The sequence below is a fragment of the Pteropus alecto genome, unplaced genomic scaffold (assembly GCF_000325575.1).
Source record: "Pteropus alecto unplaced genomic scaffold, ASM32557v1 scaffold7, whole genome shotgun sequence".
In the NCBI taxonomy this organism is placed as follows: domain Eukaryota; kingdom Metazoa; phylum Chordata; class Mammalia; order Chiroptera; family Pteropodidae; genus Pteropus; species Pteropus alecto.
This window is the reverse complement of record NW_006494614.1, coordinates 20,536,160-20,554,593: the sequence shown is the minus strand read 5'-3', so window position 1 is coordinate 20,554,593 and position 18,434 is coordinate 20,536,160. Positions and strand designations below refer to the sequence as shown.

Genomic DNA, 18,434 nt, shown 5'->3' with positions numbered 1-18,434 from the left:
AAAAAAAAAAAGCGTTGCTGTTATTTTTACTTCATTTTTGCTCTCCAGTGGGTATGTAAAAATAAAAAAAAGAAAGGAAATGGCTATAATGAAGACAGTCACCTCAAGTCAGGTGGAACAGGGCTAAGATCTATATACTCAATCTCTGAATCAAGCTGGGATTGTTTTTAAAAGCAATGCTATGAGTTAATTTTTTTCTTTTTCCATCAACTTTACTAACACATAATTTACATACATTAAAATGCACCCATTTCAAACATACAGTTTGGTGAATTTTGACAGATGTATACATCTGTGAAACCCAATCAAAATGTAGAACTTTTCCATCTCCCCAAGAAGTACTCTAGTGCTCCTTTGCGGTCAATTCCTTCCTGCCTGTAGCTCTCAGGCAACCACTAATCTGCTTTCTGTTATTGTAGGTTGTTTTTGCTTATTCTAGAACTTCATAGTGATGGAATCATACATTTATATGATGGCTTCTTTTGCTCAGTGTTTTTGAGATTTAACCACATTTTTATGCGTGACAATAGAAAAAATTTTGAGAAAAATTCTAAATTAAATTACAGCAGGCCAGAGGAGACAAAAGAGGTTAATCTGTTAATATAACTGTGGGCAGAAACTAACAAAGACTGCTTACATTCTTGAATCTATGTTGAAACTGTAAATCAATTTCCAGGTGGTTATTTTCATCTTATCTAACAAGGGATAGTTGACCACCAGATAGCATCAGACCTTGCTTATGCATGAACTTTCCAGACCGCTGCCCACAACCAATCCAAAATCAGCAAACACTTCTTCTTTATGGACTATACATCTATCCCCAAACCAGCCCTGCTTCATCTTCCCCCCAACTTACATATAACCAATGTAAATTCTTCCAAAACAACTTCCATCTTTCTTTCCCAAACTCATTGTATAAAAGATACCCATCAATACCAGGAAGGTGGACATGTCAGTCCTCTCCTTTTAGCTCTGCTGCTGATTGTTCAGATTGTATGTACCAGGCCCTGTTTTTTTTCCTGGCTAGTATATGGCTCAAAAACTTTTAGCCTCAAAGGTTGTTAACATATGTGTCAGTAGTTTATTATTATTATTATTACTGAGTAGTATTCTATTGTATGGACATACAAAATCTGTTTATCCATTCACCTGTTGATGGATATCTAGGTTGTTTCAGTATTTTACTATTGAGTAAAGCTTCTATATTATGGTAATGTATATATAACTTTAAAATAAATTGCCAAACAGCTTCTAAGGTAGTTGTACCATTTTATACACTTATAGCAAAATGAGAGTTCTAGTTATTCCATATTTTTGCCAACATTGATATCTTCAGCCTTTTAAATTTTTAGCTATTCTAGTGGGTAATGACTCACTGTGGTTTTAATCTGCATTTTCTTGACAACTAATGATGTTTAACATTTGAGCTAAATTTATATATAAATCTCCCCCAATTACAACAAAATTTGTCTCTAGAGAATATCTTTATTATGACATTGTTTCTGCATTTCCATATTATTTTACAGAAGAAGACTATAGACATCTAACACCATATGCCACAGGAAAAGATCAGTTTATGGAACTAAGTCCAACTTCCAGGTAAAATGTCACTGTGGTATAGTATTTATATAAGCATCTACTAAAACAAGCTACCAGCTGTTAGATGCAGCTATAATGTTGCCACCTTTACTGTTGCCATCTGATAATGTTAAAAAAGATATCACAGGACTATACTGCTCTTGGTCAGGAAAAGTCAAATTTCTAATTCGACTGTTTCTCATGCACACATCTTTAGATTTGACTATAGAATTTGACTATAGAATGCATGCAAACTGATTTGCTTTTTAGTTTTAATTATTTTTTAAGGAAGTTACATTACAAAAGTATCAAATAGTAAAATATTTTAACTTCCCCAAATTCAGGGAGGATAGTTGTTAAGTACCTCCTTTTCTATTTGTTGCAAGACCTTTGGCAAGTTACCTCAGAGTTTTATAGCTATCTGGAGGATAATTAAGCTGTTTGCTAACTTAAATCTCATGATGTAAAAAACAGTGCGCAGCACTTTTAATCTCTTACTGCACAATTTCAAGATATTCACTGAGTTATGCAATAATTTCCCTCCGCATACTCACAAATGTTAACCTCAGTTCTTTTTTGTCTCCCATCCTCGCCCAAGGAACTACCAGATCACATGCTGGCTGACTTGAAGCTGTGGAAACCTGGCAGTAACAGCGGGGAATAGCCAGCGGCTCGGTCCAGCCCTCTGTCCATGGATATGCAGGTTTCTTCTCCAGTTCGCTCTTATATCCGGTACTCCACCCGACACTTTGCCCATTGATTTGCGGATTCTCCCCTGGTTCGTTCTTCCATAGCATTCCCCCGCTCGATACTCCTTAAAATCGCCAGGACTCCAGTGCCGGCGGTACCCAGCAGCTCCCTGTCCAGGTCCTGCGGGGCTGCACTTGCCAAAGTCCCACCCGAGCCTCCCACCGGGCCTGGCCTCGCGGTTCCCTACCGCCCCGGAGCAGCTTCTGGGCACCGGGGCGGGCGGGGGCTACGTGGGGCCCTGCATAGTTTCCCCTTCCTCGAGGCCCCTCGCGCCTTGGCTTCTCCCCCAACTGGGGACTCTCTGCTTAAGCAGCTCTGACCCCATTGCCGCCCGCCCGAAACCCCTGGAACTGCTCCCCTGCTCACCGGCTTCCGCCCGTGGGGCGTCCTGCAGGAGGGGTGTGCTGTCCGAGGCCTCCTCGCTGTCGCTCGGGGACAGGCCCCGAACTGGGGACCTCATGATGCCTCCGAGGAGCAGGTGTGCGACCTACTGGCCTAAAGGAGCGCTTCGGCCGGACAGCCGAAGCCCGAGGGCAGCGCTGGCCCGGCGAAGCGGCGCCGCTGGCACCGCCCCCGGCCTGACAACGCCCCTCGGCCACGTCTTGTCACTGTGGCCCCGCCCGGAGGTGGCCGCACTGCCTCCGCCCTCGCCGCCATCTTAGGTTCTGGCAACTCTGGAGTGGATTGGGCGGGGGCGGGGGGCGGGGGCGGAAAAAGCGGAATTCTGGGAGTTCCGGCCTGGTGGGGCGTGGTCCGCGTTTAGTTTCCCGCCTCGCCAGTTCTCGGCCTGAGGGGTTTGCGGCGGTCATACGTGTGAACGATACTCTCACCTCCTTAGCTTCTTTGTAAAGCTCAGGGGCCGCGCCTCCGGGACCGCGAACAAGTGGGAGCTTGGAGGTGGACAGTGAGCACTTGAATCGTGCATAATTAAGGGGAGGGCTTGGATCGAACTTGGGAAGTGGTTGGTGTGTATTTGACGTTCAGTTTTCAGTTGTAAATTGCCATGAATATTAGTAGCCGTGGTACTATCTGTGATAGCATATTGTCTCTAAATTAGCTTTTGAGAAGGGAAAATAAATAGAAACATATTGTCGAGTCCTGTGAAATGGACGATTTTGTAGGTCAAAATAACCCAGTCTCGACGGTTTCATGTGATTCAACCTGTAGAATCTTCTGATACACGTGTGTTATGTCTCCACAGGGCTAATGTTCAAAACAGATTGTCCTGGTATTTGCTGACAGGAAGAGGAACTAGGAAAATGGGCCGGCCTGCCTTGGGGTGCAGGCGGGGATGGATATGGGGCCTCTGTCCTGGACTCAGGCTTTAGTTCCTCAGTTATCGTGGGTAATAAAAATCTGGAGATAAAAGGAAAAATGTGGTAGATGTCCTCGGGGAGTTCATTGTAGCCAGAGAAGACTCATAAGCCAGTAATTGAATTAATCAGGTCAGAGGCTTGGTGAAATCTGGGAACAAATGGGAAGGTCGCCTTTGCACTGCAAGGAGGATGGGAATTGCTGAAGATATCCTCAACCTTCTGATCAGTAAATGCTAGGAAACTTAACAACAATGAATCAAACCTTGTTTCTGAGTTACTGAAATTATCATGTAAATTTTAAATTCTTTAAGGAAAGATTCAAACTTTTTAGATTTGTAGAGCAATGCCACTCAACTTGAATATGCATTAAATCACTTGGCAGTTCCTTTTAAAATGCAGATTAAAATTGATCAGATCTGCTGTGACAGTCAATTTTGTGTGTCATCTTGGAGGGGGTTTTTGGATGAGTTTACCATTTAAATTGATGAATTCTGGATAAAGCAGGTTGCTCTCCATAATGGGGGTAGACCTATTCAATCAAAGGCCTGAATAGAGCAAAAAGGCGAACTCCCTGAGCAAGGAGGCATCCTTTAGCAGACTACTTTCAGGCTTTATTTGCACCACAGGCTCTCCTGGGTCTCCAAGCTGCTGGCCCACATTTCGACTTGCCAGCCTTCATATTTACATGAGCTAATTCCTTATAATGATTCTTTTTATACACCTATGTTATATTGTTTCTGTTTCTCTGGAAACTCTGACTAGTACATTGGGGATGGGCCTGAGATTCTGTATTACTAAAAAGCTCACAGGCGACCACACTTAGAATAGCTGAGCTATAGAGGACTTGGACCAGGAAATAAAGCTTCCAACAGATTTGAAAGATTTCAAACTAGACTTAGGGAAGAAGACTGCAGAGGTAAAGTGTCATTCTCATTATATAATTACAGGGGAATGTGAAGTCAATGTAACTCATCACTGATAATTATCACTGGTGACATGAAACTTCATCACATGCCTGAGTTAGTGTCAGGTTTACCCTCCTGTACAGTTATTCGTTTTTTTCCTTTCACATTATCCATACTTTTCTCTTTGGAAGGAAGTCAACATGTGCAGCCTGTATCTAAGGGGTAGGAAGTTATGCTTCACCTGTTTGAGGGGCAGAATTCTTTTGAATGGGAGATTTGTCTGTTCTCCCCTATTTATTTATTTATTTAATCATGTATTAATATTCTTATGGACTCATGGTTATTTATTTTATACTTTAGGTTATAATTCCACACTATGTTATTTATTTGCTTGCTGAAATTGTTCCATGGTTGGTGATTGGGATCTCTTTCAGTTGGCTCCTGTGTCTCTTTTATGTGTCCCTATTGTGTTTTTTGAGTACTACCTTACTTTATGGTATAATAAGATGTTCCAGGTTCATCCTATATATTATCTGCTTCTGCCAGTTTTTCAAGGTAAATAATGTTAGAAACCAAGGTGGGAGATGGGTGTACTTCTTGCTACTGTATTGTCATTGATTCTAAGCCCACAGGAAGTACTTTTTTGTTTTGTTTTATAATCTTCCCAAGAAGATTTTTTAAAAAAAGTATAAGATGACATCATTTTCTTCCTTATGTCTGCCATTTACTTCCTGACTGTTGATTACCATAGAAGATTGTTGTTGATGTTATTTATGTTTTGGTTGCAATTCCTTCTTTATCCACATTCTAAACCAGTGCTGTTCAATAGAAATATAATGCAAGCCACATATGTAATTTAAAATTTTCTAGTACCACATCACAAAAACTTAAAAATAACCCCCAAAATAATGATATACATTATTTAACTAAATATATTGAACATTTTATTAATTCAATACCGAATGGATATAAAACTCTTAATGAGATATGTTACATTTTTTTTCGGTACTAAATCTTTGAAACCTGGTATATATTTTACACTTAGAGAACATTTTCATTAGGACCAGCGACATCTCAAGTGCTCGTGGGCTACCATATTGGAAAACACAGTTCTAGACTAACTGAGGGCTTATTTCTCTCCCCAAATCTTGTTTTTGGATGGGAAGCGAACATCATCTGAGCTGAATGCCTAGTTCAAAAGGCTCCAGCTATTTTCTTCCTCTGTAAAATGAATAATAGAAACAACCTCATAGGGTTGTCTTAAGGTTTGAATAAGACAATGCATGTAAACCACAGTACATGCTGGAAGTAAGTCTCCACATATGTTAACCATTATAATTTTTATTATTTGTTTTGCAAAATGAGCTTACCCATCTTAGAAACTCCCTTTTGATTTTTACTATACCTTTTTAAAAACATATTCTATCTGAAATTATATATTTGGATGTGTAACTGTTTTAGGTCCCTTTTGTGACTAGGTTTCCTGGGAATTGGTACTGTCTTAGTTTTGCAAGCTGAGCAGTTTCTAACGTTGGTTCTTTCACCGTGTTTATCATGTTTCACAGTGCCTTATCCTTTTGGCCTTGGTGAGATGACTAAGATGAGAATTTCAAGTAGATGAGAATAGATAGGGAATAAAAAATTGAATGGAGGGACAATTATTTGAACCACAAAAATTAAAAATAGTAAAACTGGTAAAGGAATTTTTGGATGAACGATGTGGCCCTATAAAGTAATCCTGTCTTTATCTCAGCTTTTCCTCTAAAATAATGATAATCACAAATTATAATGATTATTGAGATATAATGGTTATTGAGATATTTTATTCAATGTTTTAATTTATTTTTGCCAACATGACAGTTATCTGAGAGTTGATTTCTTCACGTCAATTTCTAAATTCTTTGCCATTTTATGATTTTGAATCTCTAGGATTTTGTAACTATTTTCTTTAAGAAACATTTCATCTCTGGATACTTTTTCCTCATAGAGTTCTGTGAGTTGAATTCCACTGATCCTTTTTTTTCTCATAATATCTTTGTAACTTACACAGAGTATTAAAATATTTGCTCAGAAATTAGATTTATGCAAAGGATCTGTACCACACAGATCAGCCTAACTAAAACAATGACCCGATGTAATTATATAGGGAGTATTAAAGTATTTTAAAAAGATGTGATTGATAAGAAAATTTTCATTAACTCTAAGGTTTCTCTCTACTGCAGTCTTCTAGCAATACTTTTCCTTTTCAGGCATCACAATTCCTGATTTCGAACTTTGTTACAAAGTTTTCATAATAAAAATAGTGTGGTAATTATTTTGCAATATATATGTGTATCAAATCATCATGTGTACCTTAAATTTACATATGTTATATGTCAGTGATATCTCAATGTAGCTGGAAAAAAGATTTCTCCTTTTCCCTGTTAAAATACCATCTACATGTACCTCATTGTTATCTCTCTATAATACAGGTCTGATACTATTACCCCTTTAAAAAAATTCTTCACTGTTAGCTTATTGTTTAAGTCTTCATATTTTTCGATTGTGTATAACATCAATAAAAATTTTGTAGCGGAGGAAGCATGAAAAAGGTGAAGGGAAATAGGAGATACAAACTTCTAATTATAAAATAAGTCACAGGGATGTAATATGCAGTGTAGAGAATATAGTCAATAATATTGTAATAACTTTGTATGGTGACAGTTACTAGACATTGTGTTGAACCACTTTTTTAGGTATATAAATGTTGAATAACTATGTTTACATCTGAAACTAATATAATATTGTATATTAACTATATTTTAATAAAAATTTTTTGAATATGCACCCAACATGTATACTTTTCTTTATATATTAAACACACACACACACACACATTGCACTAAACAAACACTCAAAATTTAAAAGAGATGAGAAGAGATAAATACAAACAGATTTTCTGATTTTTCCCTGGATCATGTGCACAGTTCACTGTCATGTTTATGTGATAGCATGCACTCAATTTTTATAGCAGAATTTGAATTTCCTCAGAGCTTTACAGTTTAACAATTGGATAATTCTTGTAACATACCCACAAAGACATGGGTATTATTATAAATATTTTAAAGAGGAGAACTAATAGATGGCACTCGAATGAAGTGATTTGTCCATGATCAGCAAATGCCACTATTAAAATTCAGATTTATTCCTTTTTCTAGTATTCGAATCCTAGGATGATGGTTCTTCGTAATTCCCCTTATTTTCTACACTTCTTTGTTACCTTCTTAAAACTTTTGAGTACAATTTCGTTTAGTCTTAGAAGTCATTTCAATGATAAGTATATAATATGTGAAATCACTTGCCAATTACAAATTACATGTCATTTTGTCAACCTTTTTTTTTTTTTTTATTTACTTGCTATCGGGTGCTGAAAAAACAGCCACAATAAAAAAAAAAGATATAAGTAATGTTGCCCTGTGAAAAGTCTGGAAGAGACTGATGTGTAAAAGATAAGTACACTGAAAAATTTAAGAAAATAAGTCATCGTTTTATCTCTTTAACTTCAGGGAGTTTAAGATAAAACAGTTTTTGCAAATGTTGTGAAATATCAGTGGAACAGATAGTAACTCAGATAGGAAAATCACATAAGAGGCACAAGAAACAGAATGACCTTTAGAAATGAAGCTAAAAGTGCATGCAAAGCAACTAAAAATTGAATGACTCAGGCAGATTAGAAGATTAAAGTTCACATCTGTTCTTCTAACTAATATGTGATGCTATGGTGCTGTTAGTCAGCTCTTCCCGATAGTCCTTTTTGGTCAGAATTTTCTCCACATATACTTACATATTTTCTGTCTAATGAAAGCATATACTGACTTAGAAACCAGTTATTTTTATAACACAAGACAATGAAATCAATGGAATCTTGATATTAGGAAGTGTACAGAATCATGATAACCTGTCAATTTATACAGTAATACCTTATTTTTCCAATGCATGTATTATTAAAGTTATACATAAATTCAACCATACTTAAGATGACACCTGAGAGTGTGCTATTTTTTTCGAAAAGGTATGATTAATCCTTTCATAGAGGGATAGCTGAATTTTCATTTTTTAGATATTCTTTTAATAGGGCAAATTTATTCTGGTGTTCTCACCAGTAATTTAAATAAAAAGAAAAATTGAGTAGAAATTGTAGACAGTTCCTATATTTGCTGCCTGCCTCCACCCCAATTTTTCCTGTTATTAACATCATGTGTTGCAGTTTAGTCATTCTAATAGGTATATAGTGGTATATCATTGTTTTTAAAATTTTCAGTTCCCTTATGATATATGATGTTGAGCTTCTAATTCTTTTAAATCTGTAGCAGTTTTAGACATTTCTTCCCTTGCCGTGCCATTTATTTGTTAAAGAAACCAGGCCATTTATTTTGTAGAATTTTCCACATTCTGACAGAATCATGATGTATAAAGTACATGCTTTTTTGATGGAGGTTTAGTATCATCTTCATATTTTAAAGAGAACACACCAAAAAGGTCCTATTTGGTGGAAAGACCTTAAGATTCTACTGTAGTTTACATATTAACACTTAAATTTAATATTTTAAGATATTTTGCTTACGTAGAATAGACGGGCATCCCTCACACATTTCGGCTAACAGGTTTCTTTTTACATAATTTGTCTGATTTTGTGTTAACTGACAGAACAAAAAAACCCCCTGACCAATGCAGAGTTAAGGTTCTTCAATTCTATTCAATGGTGTCTATTTCTAGGACTTTGAGTGCACATTTTGAAAATGTAATTTTCTAAAAATGCTTTAGGTTAAGTATGCACTTTGGAGAAGCCACATTCTAGCTCTCTTCAGGAACAACGAGAACTCGAGAAACGTGGTTTAAAAGAGATTCAATATATGCACCCTTATGTTCATTGCGGCATTATTTACAATAGCTAAGATATGGAAGCAACCTAGATGTCCATCAATAGAGGAATCGATGTGATATATGCATTTACACAACGGAATATTACACAGCAATAAAAAAGAATGAAAGCTTGCCATTTGTGACGACATGGATGAATCTAGAGGGTGTTGTGCTAAGTGAAATAAGTCAGGCAGAGAAAGACAAATATATGGTTTCACTTATGTGTGGAATCTAAAAATAAAACAAACGAAACAGTTATTGAAAGGAATGGTTACTGGAAAGGAGAGGGCAGGGGATGGGTGAGAAGGGGAAGGGGAATATAGTTAATATTGTATTAAGTTTACATGGTAACATGATTATGAGAATTAGTGGGGTGATCACATTATAAGTTATAAAAATGTCACATCACTGTATGGTACACCTGAAATAATATAACCAATGTAAGATTGCCAATTATATTTAAATAAAATAAATAAATAAATGAAAAAAATTGGGTTGCTATAATTGTGGCATTAGAAAACATAAAACATTGATTTATTTTAAATGTAAGAATATTAAAGTGCTGCCTCTTCACTGAATGAATTGTAGTTGCTTTGACCATTTTCTCATTTAAAAAAAGTGGATTACTTCATTTAATTATTTTAATAATGTTCTTAACAGAATGTTTGCTATGGGAATACATAGTTACTTTATAGTCAAAATGGTTACATAATAAATTCTTCTTGACATAATTTTAAAAAGTAAAATAAATTCAAGGGTGCTCTAGCTGAGCATTTTACTTTCTGGTTTATAATTGATGTCTTGGTAATAATGTTCTTGTTCGTTGAGGCAACGATTTCTCTTGACAAACAGAAATTTTATTTTTTAGTAAAGAATCTACTACTCTATGGCCTATTACTCTTTTAATTCTTGTGTTTTAAATGGTAATGTAGAAGGTATTGTTGGTGTCGTTGGTGATCTGCGGATCAAGTACATAAGAGATTTAATATTTAGTTATTAAGTAAACGTTCTGTTTAAAAAAATAGATATTTTATTTGTTTGAAAGGAACAAATTACTTTAAAAAAGTCAAGATTTCATTTAATGAAAACCATAAACTATAATGTACATTGTTATCCCTAAACTTTTTATGTCATATATATTTTGAGGGATTGACAAATTTTTATCAAGATGTCTTATATTTCTATGGAAACTGTTCTTCAGTGTAGGCAAAACTGCTGGTGCTGCTCAGACCCATTTCTGCACATAATGGGTCTCTTAAATTCTTTACCCCATTGCAAATGAGGGAAGCATTTCACTACTATCTCCTGACCGGAGTTGATGTACATTAGTTAATTTACTAACAATTTAACAATGTGGATCCTGTGTAAGTTCAAAAAGGATGTAAAGAGATGGGACCAACGCAGCTTACAGAAATATACTTGGGACTTCAGTGTTATCTAAAGAAACCCTGCGTTTTTATAATTGAATCCTTACGGGAATGAATGAAATTGCTGGAGATAGTTATAGCTCTCTCGGAATAAGATCATACTAGCAATTATTTCCTCAAATTTTAAGAATCTTTAAAACTTTCTGATAGTAGAAGGGAAAAGGTAGAGGATAGCTCATTATAAACCCAGTATGTGTAAAAAAACCCAGACAAACCTGGGTCACCTGAAAGTAGATTTTAGAAATGTACTATCATTTCATTTATTTTCTTTAGAAACCAATGGAATGGTAGCTGTTATGGTTTCCAGATATGGCTCTAATTGTAGATTTTTAATATAGTATTTTTTTTTTAAAGTTGTAGTGAGTTTAAAACAATTTAAAACATTTTTTATTATCCATAAAATGGAATTAATACCTGGCTTCAGTTTAATAGCTTTTACGGTTTATTGTGTGATTGTTTTGTGGCAGGCCCTTTATCTCATTTAATCCTCATGGCTCCCTCCAAGGTATTATCTTCATTTGACAGACAAGCACTTTGAAGCTTGGAGGTGGTAAGCAGTTTGCTCATAGATACAGACGGTAAATGGTAGAGGAAAGACCTGAACCTAGGTACTAGCTTCTCAAGTTCAAAAGTTTGTCTGAAGGGTTAAACAACATACAAGAAGGCAAAATGCGTGGAGCACAATAGTGTTCTGTGAATGTTGATTTGCTTCCTTTCTTTTCCACTTAGACCACTGGGAAGAGAGATGCCCCCTTCATGTGCATTTTCCTCTCCCCACAATTTTATACCTAAACATATAAGATCACTTTGTTACTGAGCAGTAGTCAACAGTGGGCTTATTTTAAAATATATTTTCAGTCAATGAAAGTAAAACATTTTCTGGCCTAAAACCTAAACAAATAAAAATTTAAAGCAAACAAATATATCAAAAGGTAGCACCCAAATCAGAGATTACCATCATCATGGAGCTTTGGGTTGTTGATGGCTTGTGAGTGCATATAAATTAGAGGTCAAGGTACAAAGGGCCCATGAAGGGTCCCTACCATGGATGACTTTGCATGTACAGGATCCCAGATTTAAAACCTGGGCCTGATACTGAGCACTTCTTTAGAGTCTGCCAGGTGATTTGCTGTCCTCCACAGCTGCCACTTCCAGAGATACCTGAAGTTGGGAGATCATTCAAGTCTACCTTGAGAATCCTTGGTGTTGGCCCAGAGTAAACTCTTCATCACAAATGTCTAAAGTATACCTGTTCTCCAGGAATACAAGTGAAAGATATTTTTAGGATGGGTGGCATTTTTACTAAGGTTTAGGTTGGCATTAAATTGAGGTCATCTTTAATTTTTATTGAGGGAAATTGAAATTCTTTTGTCCACAGTGATGAATTCAAGTCTATTCAGGATCAAGGTGGTAATTCTGAGATCCCTATGGTCTCATGTTCATGTTCTTCCTAGCATTCTATATGGCTGAACCAATCATGTAACTGTGGTATAAGCTGAGGTAATAGATGGTCCATTTCACTGATGTTTAAGCAAGTGACATGGAAACAATTATCTTTGCTAGACTCCTAATTATATAACAAGTATAAGAATTACATTTCTTTATAATTGGAAACATCTTTTCATAAGAATTTTATCAGTAACTCTTTAGCTATTGTCACATTCTAACAGAAATGTTTACTTTCCTCTCCCCGTTTTTTTGACCCAGTAAGCATCCACTCTGAGGCACAGAAAAGAATGAGGTTATGCAGTCATGCGCCGCCTAACGATCGTATGGTGAAAAAAAGACCTAATATACAATGGTGGTCCCATAAGATAATGGAGTTGAAAAATTCCTATTTCCCAGTGATGTCATAGCCTATCATCGGGGTGCAATGCATTCCTCATGAATTCGTGGTGATGCTGGTGTAAACAAACCTACTGTACTGCAATCATATAAAAGTACAACACATACAATTATGTACAGTACATAATAGTTGATAATAAACAACTATGTTACTTACTGGTTTATGTATTTACTACACTATACTTTTAATTTATATTTTAGAGTGTACTTTTTACTTATATAAAACAGTTTGCTGTAAAACAGTACACCATGTTAGGGGCCAGCAGCTTCATATATCTATTTATTATATCCCTTGATTACATCATTTTCTTTTGTGCTTGATTTACTATCATGTTGTTTTGTACAGTAACATCCTATATAGGCTTATAGTTAGGAGCAATAGGATATATCATATGGCCAAGGTATGTGCAAGGCTATACCATCTAGGTTTGTGTAAGTACATTCTGTGATGTTCATACAAGGACAAAATCACCCAACCATGCATTTCTCAGAATATTTCTTTTTTTATTATTAGTTTAGGTATACAGTACATCGGTTAGATATTTATGTAGTTTATGAAATGATCCCCTGATTATCACCCATCTGACTCTACATATACCTATTACATTACTACTGACTATATTCCTATGCTGTACTCCCTATCCCTGTGACCATCTTTCAACCACTAATTTGTTCCTCTTTAACCCTTTATCTTTTTCTCCCACCCCCGCAACCCCCCTACCCTCTGCCAATCACCAGATTGTCCTCTGTATTTGTGAGTCTGCTTTTGTTTGTTCTTTTTGTTCCTTCTATTCCTCATATAAGTGAAATCATATGGTATTTATCTTTCTGTTTGACATATTTCACTCAGCATAATAACCTCTAGGTCCATCCATGTCATTGCAAATGGTAGGATTTCATTTTTTTTTATAGTTGAGTAATATTCCATTGTATGTATGAACCATAACTTTTTTATCCAATCATCTATTGATGGGCATTTAGGTTGTTTCCATATTTTGGCTATTGTGAATAGCGCTGTTGTGAACATAGAGGTGCATAGATCTTTATGAATTACTGTTTTGGTCCTCTAGTGGCACACAACTCCATAGGGATCATATGGTCACTCCAGTAACATGTTGCATCAATTGCTGTGACCACTAGGTGGCATGCTGGTGCAGAATGGCAGCACCCTAGGTAACTACAGAGTTCTATGGCTTCTCATGCACAAGCATGATGATCAGAGCATTTACAGCAGGCTTTTCCTGGGTTCAGAATACAGCTAGATGAATCAAGCATCTGTCTGTCACATTATGGACTTAAAGTTCCAATGGCCATTCCTCCTCATTTCTTTTAGACCTTCAAACACAAAAGACTAAGGGTCCTATCTCAGATAGTAGAGCTGTTTCCTAACTATCTTAATGTTATTCCAGAGCTCCCTAGAGACATCTAGAACTCAGAGGGGTCACAGTTTAAAATTTTGAGTCCGTTCTGATAACTCAATAGCTCTGTAATAAAAATTTAAAAACACCCAAAGTGGTGATGGGAATTGTAAAGGAGGGTTTATCAACTACAGTCTCTGAAAATACTACAGCCCAACAAAATTATCTCCCTTTTCAGTGTTTATGAGAAGTTAAGAGGTTTCAGTCTAAACTGGCTTCCAGTGGTTCATCCTTAGTTAGGAGCCAGCTATTTTCTCTTTCACCATACTCTTTTTCCGTTTTACAGTGATATTGACTTCAATAGTGGCAATGAGTCTCTCAACTATGATAAAACAACTTTTGTTCCTATGTGTCCTGAGATTGGAAGAAGTCTGTTTTTGGCTCAGACTGATGTGCCTTAAATGATCTCTCAGGGAGTGATGTTGCCGTCTGGTTTGGTTACTGTCTCCGATGCTTGAACCTTCCCAGACCCTATATTACCCTCCCTGCGTCTACCCAGCTCTTGTGTCATGGTACTACCCCTGGCTCCAGTGAGTGCTAGCATATCTCCCTGAGGTGTGCTAGCTTGTGTCCTTGTTCAGAATTTAAACTCTGCCTTGTTAGTCCGGTCACCATGTTGCTAATTAGGCTCTACTATTAGCACCTGAACTTCTTGCCTATACTATTCTTCTGTTTTAAGGCTCTTGATGCTGTCACCATTGGTCAATTCAGCTATACATTTTTTCATGTCTGTTAGTTGCTTGAAGGAAACTAATTAATAGAAAATTCAAGAGACTCTACAAAAAAACTCTTAGAACTAATAAGAGTTCAGCAGAGTTGCTGAGTACAAGATCAACATACAAAAGTTAATGATATCTTTTATACCATTAATGATATCTTTTATACCATTAGTAACTCATTAGGTAATGCAATAAAAAATACCACTTATAATAACATCAAGGACTGTAAATCTGACAAAGAATGTACAGATCTTTGTGGAGAAAAAGTATGAAATGTTATTGTAGAACATAAAAACGTAAATATAGAACTACACCATGCCCATGTATGGGAACATTCAATTTCATAAAGGTATTGATGCTCCCTATACTAATCTATAAGTTAAATGAAATTCAGATAAAAATGCCATTATGCTTTTCCCCATGGAACTGGACAGATTCTAAAGTTCATATGGAAGAATAATAGTCAAAGAACATCCAAAAACAATTCTGAAAAGAAACTAGGAGAGGAAATTTACCTATTAGACATCAAAACCTGATACAAAACTTAAAGCATGCGATGTCTGGCCTAAGGTAGACAAATAAATCAATAGAAGAGAAACTAAAGCTCAGAAGTAGACTGAAGCATTTGTAGCAAATTGATATAAATGCGATATATTAGTTAGAATTTCTTTCTGTGAGTGACAGGAGACTCAGAATAGCAATGGCTCAAACAAGATAGATATTTATTTCTCTCTCACCTATTAGTCCAAAGGACATTAGGGACCCAGACTTCTATTTTCTTATACAATTGTGCATGGGCTAATTTTCTAAACTCAACTAATGGCTCAAGATGGCTTCTCCAGCTCCAGCCAACATGTCTGTATTCCAGCATAAGAAAAGAAGTTAAGAATGGGAAAAGGCATGTCTCCTCTCTTTCAGGACATTTTTTGAAGGTTGCATACACTACTTCCGCTAGCAACTTATTGGCCAGAACATGGCCACAACCAGCTGCAAGTAAGGCTGAAAAATGTAGTTAATTCCGGATGCCCATGTTTCCCACTAAAAATTCTGTTATTATAGAAGGAAATGGAGAAAGGATATTGAAGAAGTAGAAGATTCTACTCAGGTGGCAATACAAATTAGTAGAAGAAAGATTTATTTTTTAATGCATGTCTTGAGGCAGTGAATTCATATGGAAAAGTAAAATTAGATGCATTCCTCACACTATACATAAAGAAAAAATTTAAATAAATTAAAACCTAAATGTGAAAATTAAAACTTTAGGACCACTTGGAGAAAATATAGGAGAATATCTTTATGATTTTGCAGTAGGAAGAGATGATTTTTTTTTTAACAGAAGACACATAAAGCACAACTTATTAAGCAAAGGTGTTATAAATTTGTCCACAAAATAATTAAAACCCTCTGTGTCACAAAGGACAGAATAAACAAAAACAAGAAACTGAGGAAGATATTTGTAACTTATATGTTAAGATAATGTTTTGGAATCCAGAACATATAAAGCTCCCATAAATCTATTAGAAAAAAATTAATCTAGTACAAACTGGACAGAAGATCTCGTGAGGCAATTTATAGAAGATGAAAATAGAATGACAATTAATACATAAAAAATTATTCAACCTTATTAGTAAAAGTATTGAATGGAAGGATGCATTCTAAATTATAATGATGGTTGCTTCTGGACAGACAATATCAAATATCTAGTGAGAGAGAGGAATTGGGTTGGAGGAGAGAACGAAGGGGAGTTTAATAACTTGTTACATGGCTCCCAATCGTTAAGTTAAAAAAAAAATGAAGAAAGGAAAAAACCAAACCACAAAGCCCTCTCCATTAACAATTTTCTCAACTTCATTTGCACAATCTTAGACAGGGCTCCCTGAGGTCTGCCTATCCATTAGTCCTTGTCTGCACCAGCAGAGAGTAGGAGGTCAATTGGAATGTCACAGCACTTTCCCTCCTTAATGACTGCATTCATCCTGGCCCTTCACAAGGCCATGCTGAGGAGGGTGACCTATCATTCATGCAGAAGCCCTGTGGCTCTTGTTCTCTTTGATGCTATATCTCTACGAAGGGAAACACAGGGATTCTATGTTGTTTTTGATAAGGATCCATTCTCATTTCTTAATCTTGCAAAAGGGGAGCACGACCTTTCTCTCGGTAAGCTCTGTCATTCTCTGACTCCTAGGGATAAACAGGATACCTGAGTTAATTTGTTCTCTTTCTTGGCAGGCTGTTCTCCCAGCTAAACCCAGGAATTTTTGATAAAATTGGCCATCAGATAAAATTCTAATGGTCCCTGATCCATGAGTCCTGCCCAGGTAATTTAAAAAAATAAAAGAGAAAAAATTAAAAAGAAAAAAGGAAGTCTGTAATAATAAATTATTTCAGTGATTGAAAGAAGCCTCTGAAATGGAGTCCTCATTAATATCTGACTTTTATCATATCTAAAATGAAAATGTCATCTTTCTGTGAGAGACCACACACAAGACTCGTCTGGTAGTGGTCGTGTTGAGGTGACAGGCCCTCTGTGAGTTGAAGTGTGTATCTGGTGCTTGTGAAATCATGGAGCTGAGAACAGCAACTGTGTGGCTTTAGGGTGAGCTCATGGTGGGAGAGGAGCAGAAGCCAAAATGAGCTAAATGTGCATGTATGAATACAGGATCAGGATGAGTCTAGGGGAGACTGCATGGCAAAGCAGATCAAGCCAGCTTGGATGAGACATCAGAATTAAGTCTAAGGTTGGGAGGAGGCAGGTGACCAAGCAGAGTAAAACTGGGGACCACAAACCAAGGGATATAGGTATAACTATGATTAATTTCTATTTTGTTTATTTCTGTTCCAAGTCCTTTTTATTACTGCACATTGTTTTGGTTTATATTCTAAATACATTAGGTACAGATTTATGTAATTACATGTGTATTGCTTCTATTCTTTTTGTTTTATACAATTCCTTTTTGCAAAGATCTGCAATTTGATAGAAGTTCAAGAAGCAAACACATTTTAGTACATGGAGGTAAATATACTTTTATAATAGCCCCTGAAGCTTGATTGGATGATTCTTATTAAAATACAACAGTGGAAGGGTATGCCATATTCAAAAGACAAAATACTGAAGAATGGGTGGAGAAATTGCTCTTCGTGCCAAAAGGGCTTAGCCATGGTGGAAATGACTGACCTCAAGGATATGTTGTGATTTGTGGGGGCATACAGGATGTGAAAGATCAGCTTTCATGTTCTAGGTAGGCAGAGAGAGGGAAGTGGCAGTGGGGAGCTTTGAGGGAATCATAGGCTCACCCATACAGCTTGCCAAGCTTGCTTGAGGAGACAGTCCCAGGTGGGAAAGGCCTGAAACTCTGACATTGACTTAGGAGTTCTCTCTCACAAGGAGATAGATCTATTGGGAGGGGGCACTTAGGGAAGTCCAAGGCTGCTACAGCCTCGTTCTTGTGCACTCAGGGATCCAGATGCTCTCTACCTTTCTTTCCATTCTGCCCTCCTTGGTGGCTTTCATCCTCTGAGTTGCAAGGTCTGATGCCTGTGTTCTGGGCAAGATGAAGTGAAAGAGCCACAGACC

The 18,434-nt window shown here is 36.6% G+C and overlaps 1 protein-coding gene across 3 annotated transcripts in view; it reads right to left on the bottom strand.

The window, feature by feature from the left end:
* SLC17A5 (solute carrier family 17 member 5) overlaps positions 1 to 2,922 on the bottom strand; it is a 48,621-nt gene extending 45,699 nt beyond the window's left edge. The window contains exon 1 of one of the 3 annotated variants that reach the window (XM_015600605.2): positions 2,695 to 2,922. In XM_015600605.2, coding sequence (XP_015456091.1) covers positions 2,695 to 2,788 — 94 coding nt within the window. In that variant the 5' untranslated portion in view covers positions 2,789 to 2,922. The remainder of the gene's footprint in view (positions 1 to 2,694) is intronic. The other 2 variants (XM_006926379.3, XM_006926380.3) reach the window with 2 other exon arrangements.
* Between the last annotated feature and the right edge of the window lie 15,512 nt (positions 2,923 to 18,434).